Here is a 17689-nt window from a genome sequence, read left to right as displayed (position 1 = left end):
CTGCAGCAAGGATTGTCTCAACTCGTTATTTCCAATGAAGGCGCATGCATCCATGCTGCGAGCACATCGCAAGTCACGTGTCAAGAACTGACGATCAACTTTTTGTAAGGAATGTACACACTTCGGTAGGCTAATTATTTCAGAGGAGCACTGCAGTGCTTTTTCATGTCCTCCATAAATAAAACTGAGTTGTCAGAGTTGCAGAAATGTTTTGTCATGGTCACCTATAGCCTTGAGACCATGTTAAAATGGTCAAACGTTGACTGATCCACAGTGATAAAAAGGTTGGGGACCTTTTTAGTCATTTGAACAAACAGCAAACTTCATTTTTGAGTGTGCCACATAACTATTATTCAGTGTTTTTTGGCATTTAAAGAAAAAATTCAGACAAAATTGTTCATTTACTCATTATTTATGTTCAAGAGGTCTGAAATATTATGAGTTTCTTCCTTCTGTTGAATGCAGAAGATATTTTGAAGAACACTGGAAACCAGTAGCCACTTAGAAAGAAATTAACACTCTATGAAAGTGGCTACTGATTTCCAAAATTCTTCAGTATTTCTTCTTTTGTGTTCAACAGAAGACAGAAACTCAAGCACATCTGGAAAAAGTGAAGGATGAACCTTTAGTTCCCTCAATAATGAAACTTCTGTCATCAATTACTCCCCCTCACACTCATTTCAAACCTAGTTTCTTTCTTACAGTAGGTTGAAAACAAAGGAAGATATTCTGAAGAATGCTGAGGGGGAAAAACAACCATTGACTCCCTATAATAGTTTTGTTCCTACTACGGATGTCAATGCCTGCTCTTTAGACTAAAGGGGCTTTTTAGAGCAACCTGACTGTGAGTAAATGGTAAAGAAATGTTAATTGTTGGGAGAACTGTCCCTTTAAGACCCTTCAGAAATGAGCACAGACGAACATCCAGATCTCAGAGCTCTTGACAGCAGCATCCAACCACAGCGATTGACCGTAGACAATCAAAGCATCAAACTGAAACCTCAGAGAGCAGAAACAATCCACACCAAACCATCAAGAGTATTTAATCAGCCTCAAAACACACACTGACCACCAGCGGTTCACAGAGAACATCTCCTCATCAGCAGACGACATTCACAGCCGGATGCTTTAAATAAGCATAAACAATGAATATCTACACATTTCAGAGGTGCAAGTTTAGGATCCTAAGTGTTCTTTATTGTTTACTAATAACAATTAGATTATAAATAACAATTACAGCAAAGTAGATTACATATATATTTCCATCTACTCCATGGTTGAAATTCATGATTCAGATTGGCTGGAAGGCGTGCAATATATTCGTCTAATTCACAGGTAATTCCACTCAGCTTTGACCATAAGTCAAAATTAATGTGCTTCCCTCAAACATTAGAAGTAACCACAGTAACTCTCAATCATTCATTCATTCATTCATTCACCGCCAACTTATCCAGCATAGGTTTTTACACAGCTGATGCACTTCCGGCTGCAACCCAGTACTGGGAAACACCCACACACACTCACTACAGCCAATTTAGTTCATTCATTTCCACTATAGCACATGTGCTCGGACTGTGAGGGAAACCAGAGCACCCGAAGGGGAACCCACGCCAACACGGGGAGAACCATGTTGATCCCACGAGGAAACGTGAGTATTTTACGTTTTGTCAGTTTAGTGGCTAATTCGTACGAATTCGAGTTCAGTCGTACGAAAATGTATGATTTTAAAAAGGAGGCGTGGCACCTAACCCCACCCCTAACCCCAACTGTAATTGGGTGATAAGCAAATCGTACTAAATTGCACAAATTAGATCGTGCAAATTTATACGAATTAGCCACTAAATCAAAAAGCTACAAATTGCCATGAGATTGCATTGGGAGAACATGCAAACTCCACACAGAAATGCCAACTGGCCCAGTCGGGACTCGAACCAGCGACCTACTTGCTGTGTGGCGACAGTGCTAACCACTTGCCATGCGCTTTACAAGCTACACCACTCAGACTGCTGATTCTTGCTCTCTTTAGTTATGTGATCTCTTTCAATCAAACGGTGATGGGCAGGAATTACTCAACTAACTTATTGCAACGAGGTGCGCTATTTGCACTTAGCCTAAGTAGACACTACAAAATCAGCACACCCCTGGGCCTGTGCCCATAATGCCCATTGGTTAATCTGGCCCTGGTTCAGTGTAATGCAAATGATATACAGTTGAAGTCAGAATTATTTACCCTCCTCAATTATTAGCCCCCTGTATATTTTTTCCCAAATTCTGGTTAACAGAAAGATTTTTTTCAACACATTTCTAAACATAATCGTTATAATAACTTATTTCTAATAACTGATTTATTTTCTCTTTATCATGATGACAGCACATAATATTAGACTAGATATTCTTTGAGAAACTAGTATTCAGCTTAAAGTGGCATTTAAAGGCTTCAATAGGTTAATTAGGGTAAAGTTCGGGTAATAGGCAAGTCTTTGTATAGCAGTGGTTTGTTCTGGAGACAATCCAAAACTAATATTGCTTAAGGGGGCTAATAATATTGACCTTAAAATGGCTTTAAAACAATTAAAAACTGATTTTATTCTAGCTGAAATAAAACAAATAAGACTTTCTCCAGGAGAAAAAATATTATAGGAATTACTGTGAAAAATTCCTGAATCTGTTCAACATCATTTAGGAAATATAAAAAAAATAAAATAAACCAAAATTCACAGGAGGGCAAATCATTTTGACTTCAACTGTATGGCATATACAGTCTGTCTGAATGCTGACCTGCGCTGTTCCTCTCCATGTTCTCCAGATGGGACGGTCAAACACTCGTCCATGTGACCATGCAGCAGTCGTAAAACATCTCCACCAATCAGGAAGCCTGAAACAGACAGTGTTTGAATGAACATTAAAGGTTGAAGTGATTTAAAATGTGCATTTTTTATTCGATGTTTGACGTAATCTCAACTAAACATGAAAAGAGGGCGGGGCATATAGTTGCTCCTCCCCTTTTTAAAAAAAACAGCCAATAGCTTTTTGTTTTATCACAGCTCTGCCAGTGAGTGGCAGAGCTCATTCGCATCAAATTAAAGCGAATGAGAGGAAAAGGGGCGGGGCATGTCAGACACTAGAGAGCATCTGATTGGTCAGAAGATTTGATGAGAAACTGAAGTATGAGGAAACGTGAAAAAAAATTGCTGATCCTTTAAAGCAGAAGCAAGCTTTGGATGTTGATATCAGTTTTATATCTTCTAAACGCTTTTTAACAGATATCATTAAAACTAACAGATTGAAAGTAAAGAAATTTTATTTAATTTCACGGGACCTTTAAGTTAAATGAAGTGACATTTCAGTTAAGTAGTAAACTGCTCTCTCACCCTGAGCCACTTCACTCCCCGAGCAGATGGGCACCACACTCCAGAGCGTCTGCTGGAAAGCTGCGTCCACGTGTAAACTGCCGTTCCCATACGACAAGTGCTGCAACAGAGAGATGCAGTCAGATTCTGATTCATCAACCTCCTGTTTTAGGGACTGAAAGCTCTGAAGTGATTGAGTTAGACAGCAGACTGAGTGAAACATGAGCTGCGCAGCCCCTGCATGATCATCTAACTGATATGTATGAACAGATACTCACCAGGTAACGTTCAGAAGACACACTGACCAGAATGAGATCATCACCCACCCGCACCTTCTCACCCTCGGACCGTTGTTTGGATGCAGGATGGATCGTCCACCAACATGCCTCACCTGCAAACACACATTTATCCACATGAGTCTACAGTGCATCTGGAAAGTATTCATGGCGCTTCACTTTATCCACATTTCTTTATGATGCAGCCTTATTCCAAAATGGATTAAATTAATATATTTCCTCAACATTCTACACACAATCCCCCATAATTCATTGGAGTTCCCCTGTGGTCATTTCAGCTGATTTGACTGGATCTGAAAAGGCATACACAGGTCTATATAAGGGCCCAGGGTTGACAGTGCATGTCAAAGCACAAACCAAGCATGAAGACAAAGGAATTGTCTGCATACCTCTGAGAAGGGATTGTCTCAAGGCATAAATCTGGGGAAGCTTACAGAAAATTTTTGCTGCTATGAAAGTTCCAATGAGCACAGCGGCCTCCATCATCCGTAAGTGGAAGATGTTTAACCACCAGGACTCTTCCTAGAGCTGGCCGGCCATCTAAGCTGAGTGATCAGGGGAGAAGGGCCCTAGTCAGGGAGGTGATCAATAACCAGATGGTCACTCTGTCTGAGCTCCAGCGTTCTTCTGTGGAGAGAGAAGAACCTTACAGAAGGACAACCATCTGTGCAGCAATCCACCAATCAGGCCTGTATGGAGGAGTGGCCAGACGGAAGACACTCCCCGCCTGGATTTTGCCAGAAGGCATCTGAAGGACTCTCAGACCATCAGAAACTAAACTCTCTGCTCTGATGAGACTAACATTGAACTGTTTGGAGTGAACGCCAGGCGTTACGTTTGGAGAAAAGCAGGCAGCGCTCATCACCAGGCTAACAGCATCCCTACAGTGCAGCATGGTGGTGTTGGCATCATGCTGTGGGGATGTGTTTCAGCAGCAGGAACTGGAAGACTAGTCAGGATAGAGGGAAAGATGAATGCAGCGATGTACAGAGACATCCTGAATGAAGACCTGCACAAGAGTGCTCTCGACCTCAGACTGGGGCGATGCTTCATCTTCCAGCAGGACAATGACCCAAAGCACACCGCCAAAATATCAATGGAGTGGCTTCAAAATGACTCAGTGAATGTCCTTGAGTGGCCCAGCCAGAGCCCAGAGCTAAATACTATTGAACATCTCTGGAGAGATCTGAAAATGGCTGAACACTGTCGCTTCCCATCCAACCTGATAGAGCTTGAGAGGTACTGCAAAGAAGAATGGGCAAACATTCCCAAAGACAGGTGTGCAGAGCTTGTGCATCATATTTAGAAAGACTTGAGGCTGTGATCGCTGCCAAAGCTGCATCAACAATGTGTTGAGCAAAGACTGTGAATACTGATGTACATGTGATTTATCAGCTTTTTATTTTTTAAAAATCTGCAACAATTTCAAAAACTCTTTTTTCACATTGTCATTATGGGGGATTGTGTGTAGAATGTTGAGGAATTTTTTTATATCTTAATTTTTACAAAAATTGTCTGTATTTTTTATTTATACACCCCCCACTCTCCTCTAACTTAAACTCCTCGCAATAACTGCACTGTTTCACATTTGCACATTTAAAAATTTGTAATACATTGTAATTTGTAAAACATTTGTAATTATGTAGACACCCACTATACATATACACTTGTAATCATGCTTATTTATCTGCACACTACTGATTATTAATAGCAACCTGCACATATATTCATATATTGTAAATCTGCTCATAGCTTATCCAACCTGTATATAATGTTGATAGTACATCCATCTGTAAATATCACCATAGTTTTCTATAACTGCACTTTATAACTTATTCCTGTATCCTGCACTTGCTGCTGTTGCACTGCTGGTTAGACCTAAACTGCATTTCGTTGCATTGTACTTGTACATGTGTAATGACAATAAAGTTGAATCTAATCTAATCTAATCTAATCTAATCTAATCTAATATATATATATATATATATATATATATATATATATAAATTCATCTTGTAGTGTTTTTGTTATTTGTATGCACTCAGGGTCTGAGGATAACGTAATTTCAAAGCAATTTCACAATTTTAAAAAGAACAAAGAAGGATTAAAATGATTTTAAAAAGATTTAAAATGTTAAAACAGATTCAAATGAAACAAAATCTAACACTAACATAAGTCCTACGTAGAATTTAAGTTTAATATTTCAATATTTGTTGACCAAGTCATAAATATAAAGTCTTTATGTCTGATATTAGATTATTAATATTAAGCTTCCATTTCTGATTATATGATGAAAAATGACCGGCGCATGTTCCTGAAGAGTGTTCTGTGTAATTAACAGGACGTGACATCACCTGTTGCGTCTTCCTGTAGTCCCACGTCAAAAGCCAGTTTGTCGGTGGACGAGCGAGCCGTAGAGAGACAGCACAGATACTGGAGAGAGAAACACATCAGCACATAGACCTCACACACACACACACAAGAAGATATATCATAAGAGCAACACACACCATTCCGCTGTAGGAGTGTCTCAGTAAGACTGCATGACCATAGAGCAGCGTCCGGTGACCTCCGCCTTGTGCTGTCTGAAACACACACACACAGAAAGCGCATTGATCACTGATACACACTCCACATAATTAAACAATAAATAAAAGTCATCAGCTTCACATTTACAGCAGAATCACACAACAGCCATGTACACAAACATGTTTATACAATTATATCATCATGTTTATATTAGATAGAATTAAATGTGTATATCAAACATTATTATATAGAGAGGTCTTTCCCATATAATAACAATAGTTCTACTACAGGAACCACCTACAGAGAGCAAAACCACTCCAAATTCACAAATACTGCTGCATTTGTTTCACTTAATGCTGACTTTTAATGCACAAATATAGTAATGAGTGTGCTAGTATTTGTGACTGTAAAACTTCATACTTCCCGTCTATATGAAAGTAACTCTGCATTCCTTTGGTACTAGTTCTATAGCACGCTTTGGGTTTTACTGTATATTAAGTGGGCATAAATACTATGCACTTGCATCAAAGAATAAGTACAACGTACTTACTGTGTTCATAATTTAGGGTTAGGGAAAGGTTTGGTGGTATGTGTAGGTTTAGTGATGGGTTATGGTGTATGGGATGGTGAACAGTGTAATTAAAGCATGCAATTGCAGAAATTAATAACAGATGTAATTAAATGCATGTATTTAATCAATCAGAAGTACAGCGTGAAAACATGTATTTACACAATAAGTATATTGTTACAAATGATTTGTTTTTAGTGTATGTGCATATTAGTTAAGGCCCTTTAATTTAAAGTGTGACCAAAGTTTTTCAATTTAAATATATACACCCGCTGGCCACTTTATTAGGTACACCTGTCCAACTGCTCGTTAGCGCAAATTACTAAATCACATGGCAGCATTTAGGCATGTAGACATGAACAAGACGATCTGCTGCAGTTCAAAGCGAGCATCAGAATGGGGAAGAAAGGAGATTTAGGTGACCTTGAACGTGGCATGGTTGTTGGTGCCTGACTGAGTATTTCAGAAATTTCTGATCTACTGGGATTTTCACGCACAACCATCTCTTGGGTTTACAGAGAATGATCTGACAAAGAGGAAATATCCAGTGAGCGGCAGTTCTGTGGGCGCAAATGCCTTGTTGATGCCAGAGGTCAGAGGAGAATGGCCTGCCTGGTTCCAGCTGATAGAAAGGCAACAGTAACTCAAATAAGCAATCGTTACAACAGAGCTCTGCAGAAGAGCATCTCTGAACACACAACACATCCAACCTTGAGGCGGATGGGCTACAGCAGCAGAAGAGCACACCGGGTGCCGCTCCTGTCAGCTAAGAACAGGAAACTGAGGCTACAATTCACACAGACTCACCAAAACTGGACAATAGAAGATTGGAGAAACGTTGCTGCTCTGATGAGTTTCCATTTCTGCTGACACATTCAGATGATCGGGTCAGAATTTGGCATCAACATGAAAGCATGGATCGATCCTGCCTTGTATGATTGGTTCAGGCTGGTGGTAGTGGTGGTGTAATGGTGTGGGGGAGATTTTCTTTGGGTTCATTAGTACCAATGGAGCATCATGTCAACGCCACAGCCTACCTGAGTATTGCTGCTGACCATGTCCATCCCTTTATGAGCACAGTGTCTCCATCTTCTGATGGCTACTTCCAGCAGGATAACACACCATGTCATAAAGCTCAATCATCTCAGACTGGTTTCTTAAACATGATAATGAGTTCACTGTACTCAAATGGCCTCCACAGTCTCCAGAGCTCAATCCAATAGAGCAGCTTTGGGATGTGGTGGAACGGGAGATTGGCATCATGGATGTGCAGCCGACAAATCTGCAGCAACTGTGTGATGCTATCATGTCAATATGGAGCAAAATCTCTGAGGAATATTTCCAGCAGCTTGTTGAATCTCTGCCATGAAGGATTAAAGCAGTTCTGAAGGCAAAAGGGGTCCAAACTGGTACTAGTAAGGTGTGCCTAATAAAGTGGCCGGTGAGTGTATTTTACAGTACATTTATTTATACAGTATGTTTAGCAGGTAACACTTCAGTTTAAGTAAAAATTCACACTATAACTACTAGCTTATACCTGCCTATTATTAAGATGTGAACTGTTTATAAGTATTAATAAAAAGTGATCTTATTCTACACCCCCAAACCTACCTAATACTTAACAGCTACTATACTGACTATTAATAAGCAGCTAATTAATAGTTTATTGATCTCAGGGTCTTAGTTAATGATTTATTAATAGCGTGAATTGTACATTTAAGGTAAAGTGTGAGAGTTTTGATCTTTCATGTACACATTACATCTAATACAAGAGGACTCATGAACCCAATTGCAAATAAATGGACACGACAAACTGCAATTTACACACAATAAACGAACATGAAGAATCTCGACACGTCAGATGAGTCTAAATCAGTGAGTGTTTTTCCATCAGAGGATCCTGAGAATCAGCACTTCCTGAGTGTGTGAGTCTTAATGGCTCTCCTACAGCCATGTGTGTGTGTGTGTTTCTGTGTTAATGGCTCTCTTAAGGCTGTGTGTGTGTGTGTGTTTCAGGTAATGGCTGCAGTAATGCTTGAGGACAGGAAGAACAGGACCTTTATTTTCTCATTACACTCAGTCCAGCACTCGCTCTCGTCTCACAGGAATAACACTGCATTCACATCTACATTACACTACATCACAGCACTGCAGGACGCACAACAACGACACGGAGACACAAACACACACACACAGACTCCTACCTTCATCATGAATTTCTGTGGCCCATGAGAGGAAGAAAGACAATGTTAATGACAGAGGAAACCCAGATGAGATCAGGAATCTACATGATGCTGAACGCCTTGCATACAGTACAGTACTACTCACTACTCGTGTTCTGCAGTATGCAGTATGTGCTACAGAATGCAATGTGCTTAAGCAGATCTTTCGCTGAGCACAAGAGCCAGCTCTGAAACCATTACGTCTTAAAGTCTGCATAAACCAGAAGTTTCAGAAACGTTTATTTCAGTATGTTGATGTACTTCCAGCTGAAGGTTAATATTGAGAAGGGGGCGGGGCTTTCTCTTTGTGCATCATTCACTTATAGCAAACTAACGGTAAGGGGGTGTGGTTAAAAATATTAGGCGAGTTAGACGTGAAGCACGACTGCAGCCAATGATCAACAAGATTAGCCGAGCGCAGGCGGAGGCAGAGTTGAAAACCGAGACATCAAGCCAGACACTTCGGGGACTCAAAGTTGCTGCAGTCAAAATGACCGATCACATGGCGTCATCATTCATTTATTATTTATTTATTTATTGCAATAACAACGAAATATATACAGTACAAATAAATCAGAATACAGTCTCTACAAACTATAGTTAATTTTTAAACAAAAATACTCAATGGGCATTATGGGCACAGGCCCAAGGGCATGTCCGCACTTTGGCGCCCCTGCGAGGGGGGGGAAAATGCTGATTTTGGAGTGTCTATTTAGGATAAGTGCAAGAAGCGCACCTCGTTGGAATACCGTTTGATTGACAGAGACGACATAACTAAAGAGCGCAACAGGCTGAAGCGTAAGCGGCGTATCTCGTAAGACGCATGGCAACATCATTGATCGTGAACCCGGTTCGAATCCAGCGCCTGATGAACACGTTCTTCTTTTCCCCCCCAATACATATCAGATTTTGCCTACTCTTCATCACGAGGAAGACAATCATTAATAAGTGTGTGTATTATGAAGGACTCAGACTCCTAGAACTGGATTGGAGAGGTGTTATAACCAATTCATGTGCATTATAAGTTAGTAGAAGTTATGCATTAAAAATACCCTTAAATATAAATTGTAGTACTGCTTCAGTGAACTTGAACAACCATATTAAAATCCATTAATTTTTACTAATTGTATTAGTATTTTTTTCAAAGTGTGCTTGAAAAAAAAAAAAAAAAAATATATATATATATATATATATATATATATATATATATATATATATATATATATATATATATATATATATATATATATATATTATTAAATAAATATATATATATATATATATATATATATATATATATATAAATAAATATATATATATATAAATATATATATATATATATATATATATATATATATATATATATATATATATATATATATATATATATATATATATTTATTTATATATATATATTTTTTTTTTTTTTTCATGTGGGCAATACATTATAGATTCATTTTATTGAACAAATATTATATTAATCTTATTTTTGAATTCTTTAAAAAAAATGTAAAAACTATTGGGGTGCAGACAGGCAGGGGGCCTACAAGACATTGTGCCCAGGGGCCTCTGAATTATTAAACCAGGCCTGCAATAAGGGAATTATGAATTAAAAGTAGCCTATATAACAAACACATGAGAAATAACAAAAGGGCACATAAAAAAGAAAATAAATATCCACGAACAGGATTATTTTGGATAATGAAAGCATTTTTTTTTAAATGCTGAACAAAAGGACCAAAATAAATGAGCTACACTTAGCAGAAGTTTACCAGAAAGAGCAACATCAATGTCGCTTTTAAAATATCTGCATAAACGGCTTGACAGGAAATAAAGCAATTAATAATCAGCACCAACATACATGGCGAGCTACTGAACAAACTGGTGACAACAGGAAAGCAGTCCATATGGTGGTAAGCGGTCAGCTGAGACCTACTTCTGGCTACATAATTTGGGATCTGTAGGAATGTATACACTGTAAAAAATTTATCTTGAAGCTTGTAATTTTCATTTTAAAAAATTGATGAACTTAGCACTAAGTTTGGTGAACTGAACAATTCAAGTATATAATCTACTTAAGTACTAAGTTTGGTGAACTGAACAATTTAAGTATAATCTACAAAACCGGCAAGTTAAATAAACTCATACATGCAAGTTTTGGGAGACTCCATTACTCAATTAAATTAAGGCAACAAGTTTACTCAATTAATTTAGCTCAGTCAACTTATTCAGTGTAGGAGGCGGACTAATAAATGCTAGATTGATAAATAAACAGAAAGGAATATCGGCTATATATGAATAAAGCAAAATAATGTTTTACACCAGGTAAATGCAACACTACTGTAGCACTACATACTGCATACTGCATTCACTCATTACTGCAGACAGCAGTCAGTGTATATCGTGCAGCACTTCACAGTCTCATGATCTCTTCATGTCTAAGGTCTGTGCATGAGACTGAAGAACACGAGCACACAAGAAGCTCTCAATAGAGAAACAGCAGTCAGACATGCAGAGGTCAGACGGACAACTGGACCAGCATCATATATGACTGTTTGGGCTGCTCAAAACAATACGCTACTATGCTATGATCAAATGAAGACGTGAGGTAGAAAGTGCAATGCAAGAACTATGAAGATACATTGACTGGAGACACAAAATAACAGAAAGTCTTGTTTTCTGAGTCAGTGTGATCAGGAAAATATCTTTTCCCTTTATATTTTTTTCTGACCCCACAGACAGACGGGTTCATATTTCAAGAATAATCACGTCAGCGTCTGGAGCGAAAGCATCTTGATTTTGAACATCTTTTCTGGACTGAGGAAGAGCAGTTCAACCAGAGGTGTAAAAAGATCATTCATGATGAACACCTTTGTGTTGTTTAAACCCACGTTAAAAATGCATGAGATGAGAATCAGTTTTGTATGATGAGCAGCGTGAACATTCTGCTGAATCTCTCCTCTGTTGTTTCACAAAACAATGAATGTTATCTGATCCTTCAGCCTGATCTCACGAGAGTATTTTACGTTTATTTACAAATTCGTACGAGTTCAGTCGTACGAAATTGTACGATTTTAAAAAGGAGGCGTGGCACCTAACCCCACCCCTAACCCTAACCGTCATTGGGGGATGCGCAAATCGTACTAAATTATACGAATTAGATCGTACGAATTCATACGAATTAACCACTAAATCAAAAAGTTACGAATTGCCGTGAGATTGTGTTGGATCCTGAAAGCAGAACCCCAAAAAAAAAGAATAATTAAAGAAAATACTGGTGTGACATTATGACAATAACAGTCATAACAAATGAATGAGTGAAGCCCGCGCTGTCAGAACATGCAATGTTCACACATGCAAAAAATGAATCAGGCCTGTGTGTGTGTAATCAGGTATATGTGGTTTATAGGGACACAAAGTTGTATAATTGCATGGGTAAAACTTAGCTGTACTCTATTAAGGTGTCCCTTTATCTCGTGTCCCTGCTTAAAAATCATACTTAATTAGGTCATTTGAAATTCTAAATTTGCCATGTTTCATGTGAGTGAGGGTTTAGGGCTAGGGCTTTTACACTACCTGACAAAAGTCTTGTTGCCGATAAAGTTTTAGGAATGGCAAATAATATATTGACTTCTAGTTGATCATTTGGTGTCAGAAGTGGCTTATATGAAAGGCAAAGGCCTCTAGATGACGCTTATTTGAGCACAATAAAATCTGATCATGCCTTTAATGATTTGATGAGGACAGTGCGGTCTGACTCTGCTTAGACTAAAGTCTCATCACTGAACAGAAATAATGTCCAGTATAGAATATAAAGTCCTGCTGCAGTGGAGACAGAATGAATATTGTGTCTGACTCCATCATGAGCTTGGAGGACTGCATCCATACATCTCTGACATGACTCACATCACTGATTAATAAAGTCATCTGGAATGAAGAAGAAAGCCTTCCTGCAGGACTCCCAGAGTTCATCAAGACTCTTTGTGTTCATCTTCAACGCCTCCTCCTTCATCTTACCCCAGACATGCTCAATCATGTTCATGTCTGGTGACTGGGCTGGCCAATCCTGGAGCAGCTTGAGCTTCTTTGCTTTCAGGAGCTTTGATGTGGAGGCTGAAGTATGAGCAGGAGCGCTATCCTGCTGGAGAATTGTCCCTCTCCTGTGGTTTGTAATGTAATGGGCAGCACAAATGTCTTGATACCTCAGGCTGTTGATGTTGATCATCCAAACCATGCCCAAACCATGATTTCTCCTTCACCAAACTTGACTGATTTCTTTATGAATCTTGAGTCCATGTAGGTCTTCTGCAGTGTTTGTGATGATTGGAATGCAGTTCAACAGATGATTCATGGAAAAAATCCACCTTCAGCCACTTTTCCAGATGATCAACTAGAGGTTAATGTATTACTTGTTGTGCTTACGAGATTAAGACTTTTGTCAGGTTGTGCATAATAAGCGGTTTTTATTGTATAAAATACATTACGCCAAGGGAGTGTCCCTGTAAACCGTATAGCGTGTGTGTGTGTGTATGTGTGTGTGTGTATGTGTGTGTGTCCACGTACCCATTTCTCCATGTCTATGAGCTGTGGAGCGATGGAGAAACAACAGAAAGGAAAGAAAGGGAACATCATGCTTCCATCATCATGAAGAAACACACTAGGCTCCTTCATTTCAGCAGAGGATGACGAGAATACGGAGGTTCATCCATCCATCGTTAATTCGTAATTTAATCGTTGCATTCGAGTTTCTTTATCCATTATAGCTTTTGTTATTTACATTTGCTTATCTCCAAAACCACAGGGGGGAAATTCTGGAAACGAGTAGATAATAAACGCCTGTGGGTCATCAGAGTTCAAAGGTCATCCTCTGCTCATCAATGAAAGGAGTCGTGGTGTGGATGTTTTATAGCATCGATACGCTTTTTGTTTTTAGTCACAAAAACAAAGGATAAAACATCATCTCCTTCAGTGTGATCAGATGGTTAGTGAGTTAGTGAGTCAATCGTTAGGTCATTAATATATGAGGCACAGCTGGAATGAGAAAGAAACAAAAAGAGCAGATTGTAGATCTCATCGGCTCATTGTGAGGTCAAAACACACATACACACATACACACACACACACACAACTCACAACACCAGCTAAAGGAATAATTCAGCTAAATGTCAAGCTCCAGAACAGACACAAAAATCTCAAAGTCTAGTGAAGTCGAAGTGTGAGGGGAAAGTTAGGGTGCTTTTACACCTGCCTTATTTAGTTGGGTTGAATCGCACTAGAGTTGGTTTTCCCTCTTGGTGTGGTTCGTTTGGGCAGGTGTGAATGTACCAATCGTACTGGAGTGCGCACCAAAAGCAGACCAAAAAAGCATAGCGAGTCCTCCTTGAAGAGGTGGTTTCGGTGCGCTTTCAAACGAACCCTGGAGCGGTTTGTTTGTGGTGAGAATATGATCCGAACTAAAACCGCAAAAAAGTACTGCGCCGTTTTTGGACTAATCCTGCTGCCGTAGGCCAATGCGCAGTGCATTATGGGATGTGGAGGAAAAATATTTGTTCACAGCACTTTACCAACACACACAGAGAGAGAGAGAGGGGAAAACATTACCTGATGGATCGTTAATAATATTTCCGCAAGATGACCAGGTCGCAGTGTAGCCAAATTAATTTATGCTGATAAAGCATGTTTCGGGCGGCTGCTGCGATCAGATCCTATACCAATGTTGGCAACCTGTGCATTTCTCAGACTGTACCAAAATGCTGAGGACGGCAGGGGGGGCCCTTGAAATTACGAGAGTTTTCTGGGATAAATAACAAGATAGGATGGTGGCGGGAGATGGGTTCGAAATACGGGAGACTTCAGGGAAAAACAGGAGTGTTGGCAGGTATGCTCACACAAACTGCCTACTTCAATTTTGTTGATAAGCCGTGGTGGGCATTTCACTCTGTCTCATGCTGAACGCTGTCGACCAATCCTAACAGACTGTCATCAGTCCAATTAGCGCAGATTAGCATGGCGCTAAGGAGGGGTTTGGGAACAAATGAATTGCTGATCTATTCATATGAGAGTTGCTGGGATAATTAGGTATAAATAAATGCACATTATAAGACAGTTCAAGTGTTTTTGTCAAGTGAGCTTTGGAGACCAATCCATGCGCTGATCGGTAGCTCGCGGCTATAATACTTCGCCATAGTACATGCTATGTGCGCATTGGCGGATACACAGGGAAACTGCACACGGCGTTCATCCAAAACTGTTTACGGAAACTATGTAAACTGTGTCTCACTGTAAAGGTCAGTTGATTGGCTACTTCATCCATCCATCAAAACTTTGCTGGCTAGGCATTGGCTGGCATTATTTAGCGTAAACGCGAGGTGCGAAGATTGACACCTTAACAAAGTATGTAACAAAGGCTGTGACTGGATGATAGAAACAAGGGAGGGATCATTTTGTCCGGAAGAGTCTAGACTACGAGAATAACAGGGCTTTTTTTTCATTAAAATGCGGCATGTAATCAATATTTCATTTTAAAAAGACATCATGCATTATCGAAGCCTAAATGACTCGACGATTTTTCGTTGTTTTCCTAAGTTCTCTTTTGTTTTGGATGAAAAACTGAGATGTATTTTAAATTCTGGACCCTTACACTCATCTGCATGCTGTTGTTTCCTGGAATCGTTACCGCTGATTAGAACTACAGGCGTTGAAACGTAAGCATTACCGTTTATTAAATGTCCGGTCCTTCAGGATTTGATTTAACCCTTTCCTCTCTGGTGCACAGATTTGAAAAACAAGTTAAGAACAAGAAACTAGAGTGTCATAACTTTATGTTTTTAATAAATAGTTGAATATTTGCAATAAACGAAGGTAAATTCCACAGCCACGCCTAGCCACGCCCCGGCGGCCCGAATACGGGCCCCTGCTTACTATTGGGTTAACCTTCCATGCAGATAAGCCTGTTGTTGGAGACCCCAAAACCAAAATATGACCTTTTTAAAGTACAATAGGGGCTGTTTAATTATTAGTAGATCATTCTTTCAGCGGTATCCATGTGAGATCAGTGGACTTTCCCAAATCTCTCCCAAATGGGGGTACATGAGTAACATTGATGTAAAGATTGACCAGTGGCCACTGACAGCTATTATAAAACAGAATGGTATTGTTTTTGTGACTTATTGTAAGGGATTGTGTGTTTTCTATGAAGACATTTTTTAAATTTATGTAAGTGTCTAATAAAGAAGATTGTTTGTACAACTCTCTGCTTGATACTTCCATTTGTTTGGCGAAAACCTGTAGTTGTGGGCATTAAGAAAGTCCACCTGTATTTAACTATATTTTAGTAATTTATGGGCCCCGGTCACACTAACTCTAGCTGACTGACATTGACTGACTGTTGTGTGTTGTAACTGTTGTAATGCATCATGTCACAAAAACTGCCTTCTTTCATCTGAGTAATATTGCTAAGTTAAGAAGTATGCTATCCATCTCAGATGCAGAAAAGCTAGTCCATGCTTTTATGAGCTCTAAGCTGGATTACTGCTCTGTTCGCTGGCTGCCCAGCATCCTCTATTAACAAACTTCAGCTAGTACAAAATGCAGCAGCCAGAGTTCTGACCAAGTCTACAAAATATGATCACATCACCCCAATTTTATCCTCCTTACACTGGCTGTCTGTTAAGTTTCGTATTGAATTTAAAATATTGCGTCTTACCTATAAAGCTTTAAATAATCAAGCTCCTGTTTATCTAACCAACCTTCTGTCTCGCTACAATCCAACCCGCTCTTTAAGATCTCAAAACTCAGGGCTTCTGGTAGTACCTAGAATAGCAAAGTCTACTAAAGGAGGTCAAGCCTTCTCATTTATGGCTCCTAAACTCTGGAATAGCCTTCCTGATGATGTCCGAGGCTCAGACACACTCTCTCAGTTCAACACTAGATTAAAGACCTATCTGTTTAGTAAAGCATACACTCAGTGCATCGCTTAGCGATTCGATACATGAATGTGCTCCACACAGGTTTCTGCATTTCGTTTATATACACTACGAACAGCATCTACGCTAAATATTTAATTTAATTAATCTAATTATTCTCTATTTCCACCTGGGGATACTCATCTCGAGGCCCTCAGACTACGCAGAGTCACTGATTCGATCCAAGACCAGCGACGAGATGATCCTAAAGGTATCCATAATCCTGGACCAGGCCGTATCTTGAGCGGCTGCTGTGGTAGTCATGGTGGAGTGGAGAGCATGAGACTGATTCCTGTGACGCTTCAGGGACCTATGAGTCTTAGCAGAGGTCCAGCTTTCCAGCCTCCGGCAGCTTGACTAGCTCTACACAAGGTGTTTAGGCATAAGAGAAATGGACGTGCCCAACTGAGTGTGGTTTCTCTCAAGGTTTTTACTTATTCGCTTTCGTCAATCTGTGAAGTTTTTTTCCTCGCCACTGTCACCTCTAGCTTGCATGGTTTGAGATCTGTAGACCTGCACATCAATAACTTTGCTCTCCAGTGTTTAGACTCTCAGTAGTGATTACTAACCACACTGAACTGAGCTAAATTGAATTAAACTTTTATTAATAATGGTTTTGATTTCAACTTGTCCAAAAAACATCATGTGACTTCAGAAACCTGGAACACAGTGGATGATCAAGTCTGGATTCTTTATAACATTTGTCTGTTGTGGAGCTGGACAGACGTGATTTAGCATTTCTGGCTGAAGGATTCCTGCA

The 17689-nt window shown here is 39.4% G+C and overlaps 1 protein-coding gene across 6 annotated transcripts in view; it reads right to left on the bottom strand.

The window, feature by feature from the left end:
* ryr2a (ryanodine receptor 2a (cardiac)) overlaps positions 1–17689 on the bottom strand; it is a 276684-nt gene that overhangs the window by 198532 nt on the left and 60463 nt on the right. For 2 of the 6 annotated variants that reach the window (XM_073918938.1, XM_073918939.1), the window contains exons 4-10: positions 13529–13549; positions 8948–8962; positions 6157–6231; positions 6001–6079; positions 3629–3741; positions 3372–3471; positions 2779–2875 (exon numbers count right to left, since the gene is read on the bottom strand). In XM_073918938.1, the coding sequence (XP_073775039.1) occupies positions 2779–2875; positions 3372–3471; positions 3629–3741; positions 6001–6079; positions 6157–6231; positions 8948–8962; positions 13529–13549 (500 nt within the window). The remainder of the gene's footprint in view (positions 1–2778; positions 2876–3371; positions 3472–3628; positions 3742–6000; positions 6080–6156; positions 6232–8947; positions 8963–13528; positions 13550–17689) is intronic. The other 4 variants (XM_073918940.1, XM_073918942.1, XM_073918941.1 and 1 more) reach the window with 2 other exon arrangements.

The sequence above is a fragment of the Danio rerio genome, chromosome 12 (genome assembly GCF_049306965.1).
Source record: "Danio rerio strain Tuebingen ecotype United States chromosome 12, GRCz12tu, whole genome shotgun sequence".
NCBI classification, from domain to species: Eukaryota; Metazoa; Chordata; class Actinopteri; order Cypriniformes; family Danionidae; genus Danio; species Danio rerio.
This window is presented reverse-complemented; position numbering and strand designations above follow the sequence as displayed.